The sequence below is a fragment of the Rhinopithecus roxellana genome, chromosome 7 (assembly GCF_007565055.1).
Source record: "Rhinopithecus roxellana isolate Shanxi Qingling chromosome 7, ASM756505v1, whole genome shotgun sequence".
NCBI classification, from domain to species: domain Eukaryota; kingdom Metazoa; phylum Chordata; class Mammalia; order Primates; family Cercopithecidae; genus Rhinopithecus; species Rhinopithecus roxellana.
Window position 1 is genome coordinate 85,308,655 of NC_044555.1, and position 21,201 is coordinate 85,329,855.

The 21,201-nt window shown below is 44.0% G+C and overlaps 1 protein-coding gene across 3 annotated transcripts in view; it reads right to left on the bottom strand.

Moving 5' to 3' along the window:
- MAP3K15 (mitogen-activated protein kinase kinase kinase 15) overlaps window positions 1-21,201 on the bottom strand; it is a 153,263-nt gene that overhangs the window by 126,343 nt on the left and 5,719 nt on the right. For all 3 annotated transcript variants that reach the window (XM_030933902.1, XM_030933901.1, XM_030933900.1), the window contains exon 2: window positions 1,013-1,152. In XM_030933902.1, coding sequence (XP_030789762.1) covers window positions 1,013-1,152 — 140 coding nt within the window. The remainder of the gene's footprint in view (window positions 1-1,012; window positions 1,153-21,201) is intronic.

A 21,201-nucleotide genomic window follows, 5' to 3' on the forward strand; every position in this document is an offset into this window, starting at 1 on the left:
TAATATTAAATCTCAAGAAACACAGTGAAAATGTCCAACTTTGGCATAAAATTTTACTACTCTCTACCAGTGATTTTTAATACTGAGGGAACTGAACCTTTAGAAATGATGTCTGCAAAGGCTGACTCTCCAAACCATTGGTTCTCACCCATGGTTGCACATTTGGGAGGTTAAAAAAATCTCCATGCCTGGGTCCCACCCCCATCCCTGAGATTATGTGACGTAATTGGTCTGGGGTGAGGCCTAGGCATGGGGATATTTACAAGCTCTCCCAGTAATTCCAAAGTGCACTCAAGGCCGAGAAGCACTGTTATAAACAAACTAATCCATTATTTCTAAAATGATTTAACATAGGCCAGGATTTTCTGACTAAAATATTCAACAATATTAGTATCCACTGAATTTCGGAATAACTCATGTTAAACATTTCCACTATACAAATATAAGCATTTTTTTAAATTACTATGTTATCCAAAAAAGCTTGTATCAAACTTGCAAAAATACATTTTAGAAATTCTTAACCATGAATGAGTTGTGCAGGAACACACATGTTTTCAGTTTTGCTTTGCTTTCAGACTAGGGGAAAATAACATCAAAGACTAATTGAGTCTATGCTAAAATATTCTGTCCATTTCGGTAACTGTTCAATGTCTTCATACTATTATCCAAGTTGAGAACTGATTTTTATGTGTAGGTTTGGATCCAACTGCTCATGAAGGAATTCAGAAGTGTGTGTGCTTCAATTGAAACTAACAGGAGTGTTTGCCTCCACTTCCCTAACGAGCTTGGAAATGCCCAAGTTGCCTGCACACGTACGACTATAGCACAGATGCTCACAAAGTGGCCAGGAAGTCGTCTGTGTGAACCAGAACCTGTGGTGGGAAGGAAAGAATTGCACAAGCAAGCCTTTGTTTTTCTCCAACTTCCTGTACTACTATGGCATTTCAGCTAGACATATAATTCTGCTTTCCCAAAACGAAGTACTCAGGAGAATGTGAACAATACCCTGTACCTTCAAAGAGAGAGCAGTGTCGGTATCGGTGTCATGGTACAAGATCACATTATTGGCCATGTCAAAGCTTTCTCGGACTCCAAGATGGTAGAAGAGGGAAGGCTGTCTGGAGACATCACTCATGTCTACCACAGCAACATCTGCAATGAACAAGGAGAGGACAGGATTAGGGGAGATGATCTACTTCATCTACTCACTGGTGATCACCAGTGGGGAGCTATAGCAATGTGTATTTCTGTCATCAGTCTGTTACGTAAAATAAGGAATGATTTGATTAAAATTACCCTATGAACTGTGGAAGAAATGCAGTAAGAATTTTTTTTAATCCTCTTTCTTCTTCAAAGAGCTGGGAATGTAACCTCACTTAGAACTTGCTGATGGATTTTTAATGTTATTTTTGTTATGACATATCATACATCTGAAGAATATATTTAGCTTATATATCAGGCATAAAGTATAATGCAATGAAAAACCATGTACCTTCTGTGCAGCCTAAGTCAGGGTTACCTGCACTCAGGGTCCCATGTGCCCCTCCCTAATCACATCTCCTCCCTCCTGCCCAGAGAACACTTCTGTCTGGATCTATGTATTTATCAGTTCCACGCACGTGCTATAGAATGAACGTTTGTTTCCCCTCAAGGTTCATATATTGAAACCTAATCCCCAATATGATGGTACCTAAAGATGAGGACTTTGTGAGGTGACTAGGTCATGAGGATAGAGCCCTAGTAAATTGGATTAGAGCCCTTATAAAAGAGACTCTGGAGAGCTGGTTTCCCCTTCATCATTCCAGGACACAGGGAGAAGGTCCCACTTATGAACTAGAAAGCAGGTCCTCACCAGACAATGAGTCTGCCACCACCTTGATGTTGGACTTCCTAGTCTTCACAATTATGAGAAATACATAATTGTGCCTGTAATCCCAGCACCTTGGGAGGCCAAGGCAGGTGGACCACCTGAGGTCAGGAGTTCAAGACCAGCCTGTCCAATATGGTGAAACCCTGTCTCTACTAAAAATACAAAAATTAGTTGGGCATGGTGCCAGGTGCCTGTAATCCCAGCTACTTGGGAGGCTGAGGCAGGAGAATCGCATGTACCCAGGAGGCAGAGGTTGCAGTGAGCCGAGATCGTGCCACTGCACTCCAGCCTGGGTAATAGAGTGAGACTCTGTCTCCAAATAAATCAATTTATGTTGTTTAGAAGCCATGCCCAGGCATTATGTTATAGCAGACTAAGACAATATGTACAGGCATGTATAGGCATTACACGCACACACACACACACAAATTCCTTAACAGTGTATTGCTCTGTTTTATACGTCTTTGAACTTCATGTAAATGGTATTGCATTGTATATATATTCTTCGGCTTGCTATTTTTTGGTGGCATTCAACTAATTTCTGCATTTAGCTCCAGTTCATGCATTTTCGCTTCTGTATAGAATTCTGTTGTGTGACAGATTTTTATTCATTTCGTATTTCACACTGCTGCAAAAAACAGTCCTGTCATAGCTCCTGGCTCACACGTCTACCATCAGCTTGACATATAATGTGCCCTGGCCGGGCGCGGTAGCTCATGCCTGTAATCCCAACACTTACAGGCATGGCCGAGATGGGCAGACTGCTTGAGCTCAGGAGTTCAAGACCAGCCTGGACAACATGGCGAAACCCCATCTCTATAAAAAATACAAAAAATTAGCCGGGTGTGGTGGTGCGTGCCTCTAGTCCCAGCTACTCAGGAGGCTAAGGTGGGTGGACGACTTGAGACTGGGGGTCGAGGTTGCAGTGAGCTATGATCACGCCACTGCTCTCCAGCCTAAGTAACAGAGTAAGACCCTGTCTCATAAACTAAAAAAAATAAAATAAAATGCACCCTGGAGTTGCACCCTGTAATAGAGACCTATTCTAAACAGAGGAGCAACTTCTGCCATGAATAATGAGCATGTTTACATTATGCCTAGCAGTATGGGGCACCATTGCAAAACTCCAAACATTCTAGAGGATGTAAGAGTTCCAAGTTTGACGGGAGCTTCCTCACCATGTGCAGTGGAGATACAGGAATGCAGTGTCCAAACTCATGCTTGCACTGCTGTGACTCCTAGAAAGTCACTGAAAATCCCAATGGGACAGAACAGAGGCCAGTTGAACAAGGGCGTGAAGAAACATGAAGGCACGCAGGCAGTGCATCAGCACCAGACACTGCTGGCTCTGTACGGAGGCGCTGGGAACCTGAGGCCAAGTGCCGCTAAGCCCCAGAGTGGGCCTCTGATTCTCTTATTTATGGATTGCCTGCTGTACGGCCGGATTGTGCTGGGCGCCAGGGACAGAAGTATCAACAGGCCATAATCACTTCCCTCAAAAGAAAAAACCAACTACAATACGATGTGGGCAACCAGAAGAAAGGGGATGGTTAGGATCGCCGTGAGGGCAGCCAAAATGAGGGAAACAGTGAACAGAGCACCCCCAGGAGGGTCCATAATCCACACCTGAGTGGAGGGTAATCACAGAAGTCCAGGGGAAGGGATATTGTCCATGACCTGAGGCTCTGTAAGAGTTAGGCAGCCAAATGGGATGAGGATGCAGGGGCTCAAAGGGAAGGAAAGCGCGGTGCAGGAACAGAAGCCAGCTAGTGCAAGGGGTCAGCAGCAAGTCAGGGTGTAAGTGTGAAGGCCACCCATGGATCACTTCCTCAGGCCAGAACACCCCAGAAAACAAGCCTGGAGGCGGAGGGCTGGACCTTCCTTGAGGCAATGGGAAACCTATGGTTGGATTTTTTAACTTTTTATTTTTACTTATTTATTTTTGAGACAGAGTCTCCCTCTGTTGCCCAAGCTGGAGTGCACCGGTACGATCTCGGTTCACTGCAACCTCCACCTCCCAGGCTCAAGTGATTCTTGTGCCTTGGCTTCCAGAGTAGCTGGGACTACAGGCATGTGCCACCATGCCCGGCTAATTTTGTTGTATATTTTTAGTAGAGACGGAGTTTCACCATGTTGGCCAGGTTGGTCTCGAACTCCTGACCTCAAGTGATCCGCCCACCTCAGCCTCCCAAAGTGCTGGGATTACAGGCGTGAGCCACTGCACCTGGCTACCCTTCCTTTTTTTTTTTTTTTTTTTTTTAAAAAAACAGAGATGGGGTCTCACTCTGTTGCCCAGTGGTGGTCTTGAACTCCTGGGCTCAAGCAATCCTCTCACCTCAGCCTCTTAAAGTGCTAGGATTACAGTTGTGAGCCACTGCTCCTGGCCTCTTTAAAACTTTTTATTATGCAGAACTACAAATATACATAAAAAGTAGAATAGTATAATGAAAGCTCCATACCTCCCACCTCAACAACGACCAACTCAAGGCCGGCTTTGTTTCATCTTTACTACTAACCACAACGTCCACCCCTTCCTCCCTGTGTTATTTTAAAATAAATCCCACCAGACACCATACTATTTTATCCCCCAATATTTCAGGATATATCACTAAAAGATGAGAACTCAAAGAAAAAAATTTATCAATGTCTCACCTAAAAGTATTTTTAAATAATCATTAGAGTTTTTTTTTTTTTTTTTTTTTTTTTTTTTTTTTTTTTTTTTTTGAGGCGGAGTCTCGCTCTGTCGCCCGGACTGGAGTGCAGTGGCCGGATCTCAGCTCACTGCAAGCTCCGCCTCCCGGGTTTACGCCATTCTCCTGCCTCAGCCTCCCGAGTAGCTGGGACCACAGGCGCCCGCCACCTCGCCCGGCTAGTTTTTTGTATTTTTTAGTAGAGACGGGGTTTCACCATGTTAGCCAGGATGGCCTCGATCTCCTGACCTCGTGATCCGCCCGTCTCGGCCTCCCAAAGTGCTGGGATTACAGGCTTGAGCCACCGCGCCCGGCCAATCATTAGAGTTTTTAGCAGAAGACTCTCAGAGTCAAATGTACCCGTTAGAGGTCGTCTACTAACGAAAGGATGCACGTCTGTGCTGAAGACACACTCTGCAACCCAGCCTGATCAACTGCTCTCAAATGGATAATTCCACTCCCCAAAGACATTTGCTTAGAGTCAAGTTAACCGGCCAGTGCAGCTGAGTAAAACAGACATTCTGCCTATAGGATTGCTTCCTGGACTTTTACTTATCTACATTAAAAATTATGTTTCAGGCCAGGCGCGGTGGCTCACGCCTGTAATCCCAGCACTTTGGGAGGTGGAGGCGGAGCCAGGTGGATCACCTCAGGTCAGTAGTTCGAGACCAGCCTACCCAACACGGTGAAACCCCATCTCTACTAAAAGTACACAAAATTAGCTGGGCGTGGGGTGGGCGCCTGTAATCCCAGTTACTCAGGAGGCTGAGGCAGGAGAATCGCTTGAACCTGGGAGGCAGTGGTTGCAGTAAGCCAAGGTTGTGCCACTGTACTCCAGCCTGGGTGACAAGAGTGAAACTCTGTCTCAAAAGAAAAAAAAAAGTTGTATGTGTCATAGTGATGCTATGAAAAAGTAGCAACATAGATATTAATTCCAAGGCCATGGTGAATGTTCATAATGAGTTAATAAAGGCAAGGAAGCAAACAGAAACAGACAAGGGGAGTAGCGGAAAGGGGCAGAAGGGAAGATAGGGACAGTAGCCCTGAAGTCACGCAGCCCATTTTCACAGGCAACCTTGAACGTGGCAGAGGAACTTGTTGCCAAGAAGATTCCATTTTGATCAAGTGACATGGGTTCCTTCCTTCCTTTACCTTCTCAACATTCTGTGCTGGGACGCACTGGCCTACCGATGATTGGGAGAGACTTTTCACTGTCAATGAAAAGAGGACATATTAATACTGCTACTCAAGAAAAAAACCAAATTCTGAGCAATTCATGTTCAATAGGAAAACTGCCTCGAATCTAAAGTTGAAATTTTTGCCTGACATTTGTCACTCAGGCCAGTAGACTAAGTTCACTTTGAGGATTTATACCAAAACCGTAGGCAACTGGCTTATTTTCAGAATTTCTAAAACATGAATTTAGCATCTGATTTATAAATGTTAATTGTAAAACACCAGATTGGAATTTTTATTCCATACAAAGAAAAAAGGGCTTTACCCCTAAAGAGAGCACCAGTTACCTAAAACCTTTCATCACCACCGTGGTCACATGCTTTGCCATCTACAAAACACTTCCACAGACGTCTCAGTTGAATTTCAGAACCCCAGCAGGCAGGGCAAGTACTGGCTTCACTTCGGAGGTAGAAAAATGAAGTGCAAAGAGGTTAACAGACTCGCCCAAGGTCGCTCAAGTAGAGCATGAACAAGTCAGGACTCAAAATCAGCTTTTCCAACCCCAAGTTCTGTGTTCCCCGATGCCCTGATGAGGCTTAGTATATTCCTGACACACTGTGTAAAACTCAGCTACCTGGGGGCAAAACAAATTTATCAGGCTAAATCTTAAGCAAAAAGATCACAGATAAAAAGGAAGAGATAAAATTCAGATTTTCATTCCCAAATACACCCTGTGCTCCTAGCAACCATTACCTTCCAGTTCCTACTGACGCAGGCCAGCTTCAGGGAAAAAACACGTATAGTACAAACCATCTTTTCTGACCCTGAGGCAGGCACACACACCCATCCTACCTATCTTGGTTTAGCAAACTTTAAGAAGTGATACCAGGCATGGTGGCGTGTGCCTAAAGTCCCAGATACTCTGGAGGCTGAGGCAGGAGGAGCACTTGAACCCAGGAGTTCAAGTCCAGTCTGGGCAACATAATGAGACTCTGTCTTTTTAAGAGAGAGAGAGAGGAGGAAGAAAGAGAGATACTACATCAAGGATTGCAGAAAGCCAAGGTTCCAGTTGAAATTTATGCTTAGCAGTAAAGTGTAATTTAAAAACCAGTTACAATGACCTCAAGCATGAGGTTAATTACAAGGACCTTGAAACACGCTAGTATGAAATAAGAAAGATGATGCATAGGACTTTAGTTCGTTGAAACTTTTGAATACTATCTTGAATACTATTTTTGCTAAATGTTTTATGGGTAATACATAAAACTAATTTTCTAGTGTGATTTAAAAGTATCTCATTTCTGAAGCAAAGCATTACTCAACAAAGTGATATGACAGCAAATGATTTACCATATAGTAATTCTGTGACTGTACTGGCTCACGCCAGTCTTTAAATATATACCACGTTATCCTTAAGCCTATCTAACTCCCTGCAGAAAAAAAGAAATTATGAAAGTAAATAAGACTGGCTTTGCCTAAATGAAAAGTGCTAGACTTTAGAATAAGTTTTTGACCAAAGACTTCAAAACAAAAATTGGATTGGACATATGACAGCACTAGCTACCTAAAAGCTACCTTAAAAAAAAAAAAAAAAAAAAAAAAGCCCAGATATACTGGACAGAAGGCACTTCTCCTAACTCCTACCATAATTTAAATCTACTTATTCACTGCTGCTTATTTCTGACATAGGTCAAGTCAATGAAGAAAGCTGTGAAGTGTTTTGTTTGTGTGTTTGTTTGTTTTGAGATGGACTCTTGCTCTGTTGTCCAGGCTGGAATGCAGTGGTGCGATCTCGGCTCACTGCAACCTCCGCCTCCTGGATTCAAGTGATTCTCCTGCCTCAGCCTCCCAAATAGCTGGGATTACAGGCAAGGACCACCATGCCCGGCTAATTTTTGTATTTTTAGTAGACATGGGGTTTCCCCATGTTGGCCAGGCTGGTCTCGAACTCCTGACCTCAAGTGATCTGCCCACCTCGGCCTCCCAAAGTGGTGGGATTACAGGCGTGAGCCACCGCACCCAGCCTGAAGTGTCACTTAAATCTTATTTTCCAATATCTTAAGAAGGAGCCAATATACCAATTCAGTGTTAGGACATCAGCAAGTCCTTACCAATTGTCATAGTGGGTGGGTACTCGTTGCCTGGGGCATCGAGTTTTAACTAGGAGGAAGGAGGGGAGGCACGAGGACATCAGGAAACTACCTGGCCTCCTATCTTTTGCTTCCCAGTATCAGATTTTTTTGGTAAGAATGACTGAAAGTAAGTCTTTTTTTTTTTTTTTTTTAAACTATGTAAGTGTGATTGTGTCCACTACCAGTTTTTCCAAAAGAAATGCAGCACATATAAGGCAACTATGTTTTACTCACTGAGGTGAATGGGCTCATTGGGCTTAACTTCAGACCACTCACAGTGAAATATTTGCAATATACATTATAGCGTGAGTTAAGCCACTTTATCTTTTGCACACACACATTGTTCTTCCAGCTGACAATGCAGAAAAAATATGCAGCATGACACTGCAAGATAGACTGCATTCATCACTTTAAATGCTATCAATATTGTTACTTGGGAGGCTGAGGCAAGAGGATCGCTTGAGCCCAGAACTTTGAAACTACAGTGAGCTATGATCGTGCCACTGCACTCCAGCTTAGGGGACAGAGTGAGACCCCATCCCTAAAAAAATAAAAATACATGGGTATTGATACCATTGTCATCATCCTTGCTGTAACACACTTCACAGTTTCAACTCTGGGTTCCCTGGCAGCCTGTGAACACACCACCCATTTTTTTTTTTTTTTTTTTTTTTTTTTTTGAGATGGAGTCTCACTCTGTTGCCCAGGCTGGAGTGCAGCGGCATGATCTCAGCTCACCGCAACCTCCATCTCCCAGTTTTAAGTGATTCTTGTGCCTCAGCTTCCTGAGTAGCTGGGACTATAGGTGTGCACCCCACGCCAGGCTAATTTTTTTGTATTTTTAGTAGAGACAGGGTTTCGCCATGTTGGCCAGGCTGGTCTTGAACTCCTGACGTCAAGTGATCCACCTGCCTCGGCCTCCTGAAGTGCTGGGATTACAGGCTTGAGTCACCGCGCCTGGCCACCATCCCGGTATTTTCATCTTCGTCATCTGAAGATTCCTCTTCAGCTTTCCTCAACCCTTTTCTAAAGGGAAAGCTTTGACATGACTGACTGTAGCAAAATTTCTGGAGACATATTCTGAGAAGCCTTTTCTGACCAGCAGATTACCACCTCTTCTTTCGAAAGGTCCATGTCACGCATCACCTTCAAACTGTGCGCAATTCTAGAGTGGTGCAGAGTTTGATGTACTGCAGCCACACGCTGCAGACCCTGACAGAGGTACTGCTGAGCCTTCCTGTTACTGTGACAAAATCACAGTAAGCAGCCCCTGCATTTCTTAATTTGTTCTCCAATTGTCTCGTTAAAATGAATGTCAGTCAGTCGGCTTGAGAGAACCATCGCTTTTACGTATACTCCTCCCACAATAATACACTCTCTCCTTAACAAAATCAACAGCTCCTTAAAGATCATCACTAAGCATTCGGACTTCCGCCTGGCTGCTGATTTCACCCATTCTGTGCTATACATTTCCTCAGCAGTATCTGTCCCCATAGCCTGTGGGAGTGGTGACTCATTGCTAGATACAGGGGCCATGTTGCTTGGAACTTGCCCCTTCTAATTTCCTTTTTTGTAGGTGGTCCTTTGAGAAGGGATGTGTAGAGTTTATGATCTGCATCAAGCACTCCATAGCCAGAGAGTGCTTTATAAAACTTATTTATTCGCTTCTTAGGAATGATAAGCACATTGGATGCAAGATTCTCATTCTCAGGATAGATAACACTTTTTTTTTTTTTTTTTTTTTGGAGATGGAATCTCACTCTGTTGCCCAGGCTGGAGTGCAGTGGCATGATCTCGGCTCACTGCAACCTCTGACTCCCAGGTTCAGGCGATTCTCCTGCCTCAGCCTCCTGAGCAGCTGGGATTATAGGCATGCGCTACCACGCCTGGCTAAGTTTTGTATTTTTAGTAGAGATGGGGTTTCATCATGTTGGCATGTTGGTCAGGCTGGTCTCGAACTCGTGACCTCAAGTGATCCGCCCGTCTCAGCCTCCCAAAGGGCCGGGATTACAGGCATGAGCCACCAAACCCAGCCCAGATAACACATTTTTTAAATAAACCCATCTAACAAGTCTTAAAACTTTAGCCTTGTGAGAGCCAATGACAATCACTGTGAACATCAAAATGGTCTTTGCTTCCAGCTCAACCAAAATATTTAGTGGGATTCACTGGAGGCCAATGAAGGTGGCAAAATATTTGGTGGGATTTACTGGTGGCCATTGTGAACATCAAAATGGTCTTTGCTTCCAGCTCAACCAAAATATTTGGTGGGATTTACTGGAGGCCAATGAAGCACCTTTACGATATCAACAATTTGCATTTCCTTTTTGTCCCATTTATTCTACATTTCTTTTACTCTCAACATTAATGGCCGCACAAGGCATCTTGTATGGCTAGAACTGGGCTGATGCGACGTGGCTGGCATTAGGACATCCTGGAGCTATAGTAAGCATTGTCGATAAGATACAGAGATATTTTATTATATTCTGATTCCTACTACTACATGACAAAACACCTCAAAATCAAATGGCACAAGTTTGAGTTCCTCTGCACAGGACACGGAATGGGGTTAGGATGCAATCTCCAATCTCAAAATTTTGAAAACTTTCCTTACAAACTGCAGGCATATAAGGCAACCCCACTACATGATAACTGCCCAAAGGATCTGAGCCCTGCATTTTTTATTTTACTATATAACTTTGCTGATTTTAAATAATGTATAAAAATATATACTAACAAGTGAAATGTGATAAATGGAAATATATAGCTACTGATCGATACCATTAATTTCAACCTAAACGTAAGCTTTGGCATGTATCATATATTTCCTAATGTAGTTATTCCAATAAAGTAGTTTAAATTATGGAAACATTAATACTTTGTGAAAAAGTTCACACACAGGGTTTCAGCAATTTATTACTTCACAAAGCACATTTCATTCTACACTGGGGTTCTGGTATGTTTACTGATGGGGGTCGAGGGGAGTGGTCCAGGTCGGGGAGGGTGCTGACATTTACCGAGCACTTACTAAGTTCAAGGCACAGAGGTTGAATCTCTATGCAGGGATCTTTTTAAATGAGGCTCCGAGATACTAAGTAAGTTATCCAGGTTCACACAGCCAATGAACAAGAAGGTAGAAATCCAAACTCTGGCCTATAAAGCAAATGTTCTTTCTCCGTCACCACCTGTATCACCAGGGCCAGTGTGACACAATAATAGAAGACATGTTTAGAAGGTTTCATTACAGGTCTCTGGTGAAAGATTTTGCTCTGGAAGGCAGAAAGGCCACTACATCAAGGATAACCTGCACTTCCTGTACTTAGCTGGATAATGAGATGAAAAGGAGGCAGTAGTGGTCCTGCCTTCTGGACTCGAAGTGCCTGGGGGCACTTATCGTGAGGCAAGACGGCATCCCACGTGTTTAAGGCATCAGGCTTGGTTTGTCAAGAGGCACACGTGTCATACTTCACTTGAGATGAATCACAGATCTCAATGTAAAAGCTGAAACAAAGTTTTTGGAAGAACACATAAAAGAGGATCTGCACAACTGCAACCTGGAATGTTCCTTAGGAAAGATACAGCAGACAATCATAAAAGAAGAATATTCTAGATTAGACTTCATCAAAACAAAGAGCTTCTGCTCATCAAAAGCCACCAATATGTACATGAAGAAGCTGCCACAGTCTGGGAGCAAATATTCACAAAATTCATTTCCAACAAAACACTTAAATCCAAAATATATAAAACCCTCTCATAATTCAATAATAAGACGACAGACGACCCAATTAAATGTGTCAGTGGCTAGAATGGACACCTCACAAAGGAAGGTATCTACATGTCCAAAAAGCACATGGAGAGGTACTCAACATCATTAATCATGAGGGAAAGACAGATTAAAACTGTAAGGAGAAACCACCACAACCCCTATAAGAAGAGCCACAATTGACAAGATTGGTAACACAGTGTTGGTGACGACGTGAAGCCACTGAAACTGTCACACATTGGTGTGACACAATATAAAATGGTACAACCACTTCAGAAAAAGAGTTGGAAGTTTCTGATATATTTCAACACACACTTAACCCTTTGATCCAGCCATTCCACTCATAGGTATTTACTCAGGAATAAAAACATTGGTCCACAAAAAGTCACAAACACTTGCAAATTGCAAATGTTCAGAGCTTCTTTGGTTGTAACAACTCCAAACTAGAAGCAACCCAAACAATCATCAATAGGAGAATGCCTAAACTAAGCAGTATATTCTTACAATAAAATTGTATACTATTAGAAAGGAACAAACTACAGATACACACAACTGTATGGACAAATATCCAAAACATCATGCTGCATGAACGAAGCCAGACACCAAAGAATACATATTGTATGAGGCCATTTAGATGAAGCTCTAGGAAAGGCAGATCTAATCTACAGAGATGACAGCAGATCAGTCATAGTCTTAATGGGGGTAAAGGGAGGATTGAGGGAGAGGGGACATGATGGAACTTTCTGGAAAAACAGAAATGTTCTCTATATTGTGATGGGGGTCACGTTAGACAGTTTTAGTCATTTTTTAAAGTTGTACAGCTGAGATTTGTATATCACAATGCCTATACATTTCACATTCAAAATGTTTAAAAAGAATAATTGGCTGGGTGCGGTGGCTCACGCCTGAAATCCAAGCACTTTGGGAGGCCAAGGCGGGTGGATCACCTGAGGTCGGAGTTCAAGACCATCCTGGCCAACATGGCAAAACCCAATCTCTATTAAAAATACAAAAATTAGCTGGGTATGGTGGCATATGCCTGTAATCCCAGCTACTCAGGAAGCTGAGGGAGGAGAATCGCTTGAACTTGGGAGATGGAGGTTTCAGTGAGCCAAGATTGTGCCACTGCACTCCAGCCTGGGTGACAGAGCAAGACTCCATCTCAAAATAAATAAATAAAATAAAATAAAAACAAAAAATAAAAAGAATAATCAAGTATGAGGTAGGGAATGGATAGAGGTAAAGAAGAAATGAGAACAGCAGGATAATAATCGTCAGAGCTGGGTAATGTCCATGTTTGAAATTTTCCATGATAAAATAACTTAAGAGGGAAAGTTATCTACATCAAATGCTACTGCCTCTACCTTCTCTTTCCCCTCCCTATCTGTGTCCAGTTCTGCCTGGCCCCTGGGATGCCCTGCCACAGACCCCAGTTCCTGAATGAGCTCTACTTCCAGCCAAGACTCACCCACCACTCAACTCCCTTCTGCTTCGCAACCACTCCCCCTCCCCAAACCAAGCCCCAACAACAGCCAGGCATTTCTGCCAGTCCCATCACACACAATTGCCAAAACCTGTGCAAGTTACTGGGAAACAGGAATTTTTCCAGCCTACTTTATAGAAAGTTCAGTCCTATCCCAACCATGCTATTTGGCCGCGATTGAAACAGCACCTATTTCAAAGCCAGATACATAGAAGACTTTTAAAAAAACAGTTTATGGCCTGTATTCCAAAACTATGTTTGGAAGTTCACTGCAGGGAACTGAAAATACATTTTGCCCTAATAACAGATAATACACAGCCAGTAAGGTAGCAGACCAGCCCACAGATATCTATTCTAAAATGCACTCAAGGCTCAAACAGCAATGTCTCTCCATTAAATGCTGCAGGTGCAATGCTTCTTTCAAAGTTGGCCCACATGACTAAGGTGAGGAAAGTTCCAGGCTCAATTCTGAGTCAGTAGCACTAAGCAGCATGGAAAGGAAGGAGGCTCAGGACAGGGCCCCTATAGGCAAGCCAACAGCCAAGTCCAACAGAAGACAGCTGAGGTTCAGCCATGGACTTCTGCAGCCGGGTCCTTTGGAGCAGTCATTGCTGTCTAGCCTGAGCACACCCGGCCACTCTCTCTAGCAGGGAGGGAGAGAGGGAGAAGGTTTCTGAGTTACAACCCCATCTTTAATCTCCTACTGTACTTAAGGTAAAAATTATACCTAAATTCTATAAAATAACATACAGTATGGAAAATACGGACAAACAAAAAGAAAAAGAACCGGCTTTCTCAGCATATAATTGAAACCACTACTTCCATCCCAGCATGTCCAGTGTGAGTTCTTCTAGTCTCTTCTGTCAGATACGCACCACTGAAGAGAAAGGTTCAGACCTAGAAATGTGTCATTAGGATGGATGTTATTTCTTAACAAAACCGTAAGTGCACTCTATCTATGGCCTGGCTACCATTTTCAACATGCCACTGGAAACTGCATTCTAAATTTCTTTTGAGGGCACCACATAAGTTCTGCTTTATCTCAACAGGAGAAGCCAGCTGTCATCTGTACCCCCTGATGATTATTTTTAACAGGAGCTGGGTAGATATTCCTAGCAATCACTCAAACGGTGGCAAAGAAAACTGTACCTGGCTCCCGGCCATTGAAGAGTTCACTGTCTGGCAGAAGATCAATCATTAAATCAGTAATTATTTAAGGGCTGGAGTGCGGTGCCTCATGCCTGTAATCCTAGCACTTTGGGAGGCCGAGGCAAGTGGATCACCTGAGGTCAGGAGTTCGAGACCAGCCTGGCCAACATGGTGAAACCCCATCGCTACCAAAAATACAAAAATTAGCCAGGCAAGACGGCACATGCCTGTCATCCCAGCTACTCAGGAGGCTGAGACAGGTGAATCATTTGAACCTGGGAGGTGGAGGTTTCAGTGAGCCAAGACCACGCCACTGCACTCCAGCCTAGATGACAGGGAATCAGTCTCAAAGAGTAATTATTATTATTTAATCACAATTGTTTTGCCTGTAAGGAAAGAAAACCTCAGCATACAAAAGCCAACAGGGAGGAGGAGGGGAGTCCATGTAGGCTCCCTTGAAGAACTTGAATATGAAAGCTGAACAGGTATTGATCAGAGGAAGACTACAGGTGGGGGTGGGGACTGATATGGTTTGGCTGTGTCCCCCAAACCTCATCTCGAATTGTAATCCCCACGTGTGGAGGGAGGGACCTGGTGGGAGGTGACTGGATTATGGGGGTGGTTCCCCCATGCTGTTCTTGTGACAGCGAGGAAGTTCTCACGAGATCTGATGGTTTAAAAGTGACAGTTTCCCCTGTGCTCTGTTTCCTGCCACCACGTAAGACGTGCCTTGCCTCCCCTTCTGCCATGATTTTAAGTTTCCTAAGCCCTCCCCAGTCATGCCAAACTGTGAGTCAATTAAACCTCTTTTGGGGCCAGGCACAGTGGCTCACGCCTGTAATCCCAACACTTTGGGGGGCCAAGGCAGGTGGATCACTTGAGCTCAGGAGCTTTGAGACCAGCCTGGGCAATATAGTGAGATCCCCATATCTACAAAAAAAGAAAGTAAAAATAGCTGGGCATAGTGGCATGCACCTGTAGTCCCAGCTACACACACAGGAAGCTGAGGTAGGAAGACTGCTTGAGCCCAGGAAGGTGAGGTTACAGTGAGCCCTGTTTGTGCCACTGCACTCCAGCCTGGGTGACAGAGCAAGACCCTGTGGGAGGGGAGGGGAGCGGAGGGGGAAAGAAAAAGAAGGAGAAAAGAGACGTATTTAGGTATTTTTAGCAGAATGCATGACAAGCTCTATTAGTCAGGATAAGGTAGGCTATGCTGCCACAACAGACAAATCCTCAAGGCTTCAGTGGCTTGATTGCTATTTTTAATCCCTGATCTTCAAGTCTGCCACAACAGAGGCAGAGAGATGGAGGAGTGCATCATCTAACTGGTTTAAGCCCAAAGTGATGCTTGCTGCTGCTGCTCACATCGCACTGGCCAACACTAGTCACGAGGGCCCAAGGGATATGAGGAAATGTGGAAGAACATACGGATGTTTCGCTAACATTGCCTTTGCCATGCAATGCATCGAGCTAATAAAGAATCCAGAGATACCACCACAGAGGGAGAAGCCAGACATAACTCACATGAAAAGTGGCAAGGAAAACTACAGCTAGTCTTATTTTAAACCATTTCATATCTTTTGTTTAAAAAAAAAAAAAAAAAAGCCCAATATCACTGTCAGATAAAAACTAACAATCACTACAGTATCATTTTATACCAAAGGAAAAAGTTACCTAAGGCTGGGCATGGTGGCTCACGCCTGTAATCCCATCACTTTGGGAGGCCAAGGCAGGTGGATTGCTTGAGCCCAGGAGTTCAAGACCAGCCTGGGCAACAAGACAAAACCTCATCTGTACAAAAAACTAGCCGGGTGTGGAGGGGTGTGCCTGTAGTCCCAGGTTCCTGGGAAGCTGAGGTGGGAGGCTCACCTGAGCCAGGGAGGTAGAGTCTGCAGTGAGCTGTGATCGTGCCACTGCACTCCAGCCTGGGCAACAGAGCGAGACCACTTCTCAAAACAAAACAAAAAAAAAAAACCCAGAAACAAAAATAGGTATAGGGTTCCTACAGCACCAAACCATTTCTTTTTTGAAAGATTTTATGTAAAAAATAACAAAAATAAAACATTTGGAAAAGTTACCTAGCCTCCAAAACTGATGAAACCATAAAGGAAGATAAAATGTCTCCACCCATCCCCACTCCCTCCACCACCCAAAGCCAGTATTAACCTGATGGCTGATGGTCTAAGCATCTCACTTCTATTTTCTTAGCCCACAGCAGCATAGTGAGGGGCCCCATGATTGGCATGTACTATGAACAGTAATGATCCCCGACATGAGATGACCCACTGCTTGACTTTCTCTTGGTAACACATGCCCTAGGAGACAATTTTCTAGCAGTTGGACTAGATTTTCAAAACCTAAGTTGCACTCTCTTATCACTATAACAAACGATGCCAAAATCTCAGTAACCTGACCAAATAAAAGCTTCTCTCTTGCATATGCAAAATCCAAAGTAGATATTCCTCCTCCACCAGCTGTCCTCCAAAGAGTAACTCAGGGAGTCAGGTGCCTTCCATCAAGTGCCACCACCATCATCTACATGGGGCCTCCAAGGTCCCCATGGGGACCATGGAAAGGGATGAAAAGATATGGGAAGGCCTAGTGGATTCACCAAAAACTTGGCCCAAAAGTGGCAGACATCACTCTCACCTTTATGGTAGTAGGGATGAGTCTATGTAGACTCAAAGGACGCTGGGAGATGTAGTCCTTGGTTCTCAACAATAACTATGAGCATATATCTTTCCTTTTTCTTTTTCTTTTTTTTTAAGATGGAGTCTCACTCTTGTCACCCAGGCTTGAGCACAGTGGCATGATTTTGGCTCACTGCAATCTCTGCCTCCTGGGTTCAATCAATTCTCCTGCCTCAGCCTCCCAGGTAGTTGGGATTACAGGTGTGCACCACCATGCCAGGCTAATTTTTGGGGTTGTTTTGTTTTTAATTTTGAGACGGAGTTTCACTCTTCTTGCCCAGGCTGGAGTGCAGTGGCACAATCTCAGCTCACTGCAACTTCCGCCACCTGAGTTCAAGTGATTCTCCTGCCTCAGCCTCCCGAGTAGCTGGGATTACAGGTGCCTGCCACAACACCCCGCTAATTTTTTGTATTTTTAGTAGAGACGGGGTTTCACCATGTTGGCCAGGCTGGTCTGCAACTCCTGACCTCAGGTGATCCACCCGCCTCAGCCTCCCAAAGTGCTGGGGTTACAGGCATGAGCCACTGCGTCTGGCCTGATTTTTGTATTATTAATAGAGATGGGGTTTTGCTATGTTGACCAGGCTGGACTCGAACTCCTGACCTCAGGTGATCCACCCACCTCAGCCTCCCAAAGAGCTGGGGTTAGAGGCATGAGCCACCACACCTGGCAACAGCACGAATCTTTAGCGGCCACCTCTCTATCTCCACCACACTTGATACCCCACAATGACTCTTGTACAAGCACGCCAGAAAAGGAGTTATCATCAGACTAGAGTAAAACCAAATAATGAATCTGGAGACTGAAGCCCTAATCTTAGTTTTTATTTATTTATTTATTTTTCTTGAGATGGAGTCTTGCTCTGTCGCCCAGGCTGGAGTGCAGTAGCGCAATCTTGGCTCACTGCAACCTCCACCTCACGGGTTCAAGCGATTCTCCTGCCTCAGTCTCCCAAGTAGCTGGGATTACAGCTGTGTGCCACCATGACCAGCTAATTTTTTGTATTTTTAGTAGAGACAGGGTTTCACTATGTTGGCCAGGCTGGTCTCTACCTCCTGACCTCAAATGATCCGCCCGCCTTGGCCTCCCAAAACGCTGGGACTACAGGCGTGAGCCACCGCGCCCAGCCTAGTCTTAATTTTTCTATCAATGTTCAGGAAATATGAAAACATTCTAGTGTGGGTTGCAATAGTTCACAACTTTTAAGATCACTGTGCACATAACAGAAGGAAAAAACAAAAATCAGAAGCAGGACCCCTGGGTCAGGAAAGTAACATTTAAAGGAGGTTCAGAGAAGAATGAAGTTACGCAAAGCCAGACAGAACAGTTATGGGAAGATCACTTGTGCCTCAGAAGCTGTTCTTGTCATTTAAGCAAGTAATAGCTAACTCAAGGCTGCTAATTAGCATCTAGGTAGAGGCTCTCACTTACACTGGTCATTAACCACCTAACTGGTAGAAAGCATTGTATTCTACCAATCTCAATGTCATCTTAAGACTTCCTACTACAATAAGTGTGTTCAATTACAGCATCCTGGGAGAATAGTTTCCACCCATCAAAATGTTTGGGAAAGTATGAGACAAAGTCACACAGGTCTTCTTTGCTTCCTGCAACTTGCCTCGAGTCTTTAAGATGTTCACAAACACTGAGAACCTCTAGGAGGGAGACACAGGATGCAGTTGAAAAAAGTCTACCAAAATTAACCAGGTACGGTGGCGCATGCCTATAAGTCCCAGCTACTCGGGAGGCTGAGGTGGGAGGATCACTTGAGCCCAGGGAGGCCGAGGCTGCAGTGAGCCGTGATCACGCTACTGCACTCCAGCCTGGGTGACAGAGTGACACCTTGTCTCAAAAAACAAACAAACAAAAACAAAAAAACTAACAAACTCAACCCTAACGTAAACTAGATTTCAAGTGAGTATGATGTGTCAACATCTGTGTAAGTTCATCAGTTGTCACAAGTGCCGTAGTCTGATGGAAGATGTTCATGATAGGGGAGTTTGCGGGAGAGGGCAGGGGGGTTGATGGGAACACTCTGTACTTTTCCTCTCAAGTTTGCTGTGAACCTACAACTGCTCTAAAAAACAGTATTTTAAAAAAAGTTCGGAGATGCATATTGTTTTCTAGGGTTTTGTTGGAGACGGGGTCTCGCTGTTGTCGGCTCGGGCTGGAGTGCAATGGCACGATCTCAGCTCACTGCAACCTCTGCCTTCCAGATTCCAGCAATTCTCCTGGCTCAGTCTCCCGAGTAGCTGCATTTTTAGCAGAGACATGGTCTCGAACTCCTGACCTCAGGTGATCCACACACCTTGGCCTCCCAAAGTGCTGGGATCACAGGCGTGAGTCAATGTGCCCGGCCAGGGTATTGGTTTTTGTTTTTCGAAATGGCGTCCTGCTCTGTTGTGCAGCCTGGAGTGCAGTGGTGCGATCTTGGCTCACTGCAACCTCTGCCTCCTGGGCTCAAGCAATTCTCCCGCCTCAGTCTCCTGAGTAGCTGGGACTACAGGTGCACGCCACCACGCCCAGCTAATTTTTATATTTTTAGTAGAAATGGGGTTTCACCATGTTGGCCAGGTTGGTCTTGAACTCTTGAGCTCAGGCGATCCGCCCACCTCAACCTCCGGAAGTGCTGGGATTACAGGCTTGAGCCACCACGCCGGGCCTGGAGATGGATACTGTTGATGGTCACATAACAGTGTGAATATATGTAATCCCACTGAAATGAACACTTAAAATGGTCAAAATAGTAAATTTTGTTATACATATTTTGTCACAATTTTCAAAACCACAAGGACCAGGGGTGGTGGGTCACGCCTGTAATCCTAGTGCTTTGGGACGCTGAGATGGGAGGATCACTTGAGCCCAAGAGTTCTAGTCCATAAGATCTCATAGAGCGAGATTTCATCTCTACAAAAAATAAACAAAATGTGCTGGGGTGGTGGCTCACTCCTGTAATCCCAGCATTTTGGGAGGCTGAAGTAGGAGGATCACTCGAGCCCGGAAGGTTGAGGCTGCAGTGTGCCAAGATCGTGCCACTGCACTCTAGACTGGGCAACAGAGTGAGACCCTGTCTCAAAAAAAAAATCTATATATATATGTACAAAAATTTAAAAATAAATATTTAAAAATAATTTAGAAAACACAAATGGGACATGCCCTGCCCCTCTCAGCCCATGGTACTTTCCTTTTCCAACAGCACCCACTTGTTCTTGCTTATGTCCAAGGCCTGCCTGCCACTTTCCTGCAGCTCATCCAGTCCACTACACGTGCTAGTGACACAGCCACAAGATTTAGACCCACACAGGACCCCACGAAACAGGGAAAGGAGATGGAAAACCACAGTCAAACCTGACTTTGACTTGCTGTGAGAACAGTAGACAGGAAGTACTTAAATTTCCCATAGATGATGGCCCCTAAAACATACTTGGGCCGAAGCAGACCTGATAGATATCTACAGAACTCTCCACTCCAAATCAACACAATATACATTCTTCTCAGCGCCACAGAGCACTTATTCTAAAATCGACCACATAACTGGAAGTAACACACTCCTCAACTCCTCAGCAAATGCAGAAGAACGGAAATCATAACAAACAGCCTCTCAGACTCAGTGCAATTAAATTAGAACTCAGGATTAAGAAACTCACTCAAAACCACACAACTATGTGGAAACTGAACAACCTGCTCCTGAATGACTAATGGGTAAATAACGAAATTAAGGCAGAAATAATGAAGTTCTTTGAAACCAATGAGAACAAACACACAATGTACAAGAATCTCTGGGACAAAGCTAAAGCAGTGTTTAGAGGGAAATTTATAGCACTAAATGCCCACAAGAGAAAGCAGGAAAGATCTAAAATTGACACCCTAACATCACAATTAAAAACTAGAGAAACAAGAGCAAACACATGCAAAAGCTAGCAGAAGACAAGAAATAGAACTAAGATCGAAGCAAAACTGAAGGAAATAGAGACACGAAAAAACCTTCAAAAAAAAAAAATCAATGAATCCAGGGGCTTTTTTGAAAAGATTAACAAAATAGACTACTAGCGAGACTAATAAAGAGAGAAGAATCAAATAGACACAATAAAAAATGATAAAGGGGCAATCACCACTGATCCCATAGAAATAAAAACTACCATCAAAGAACACAATAAACACCCCTACACAAAAAAGCTAGAAAACCTAGAAGAAATGGATAAATTCCTAGACACATACACCCTCTCAAGACTAAACCAGGAAGAAGT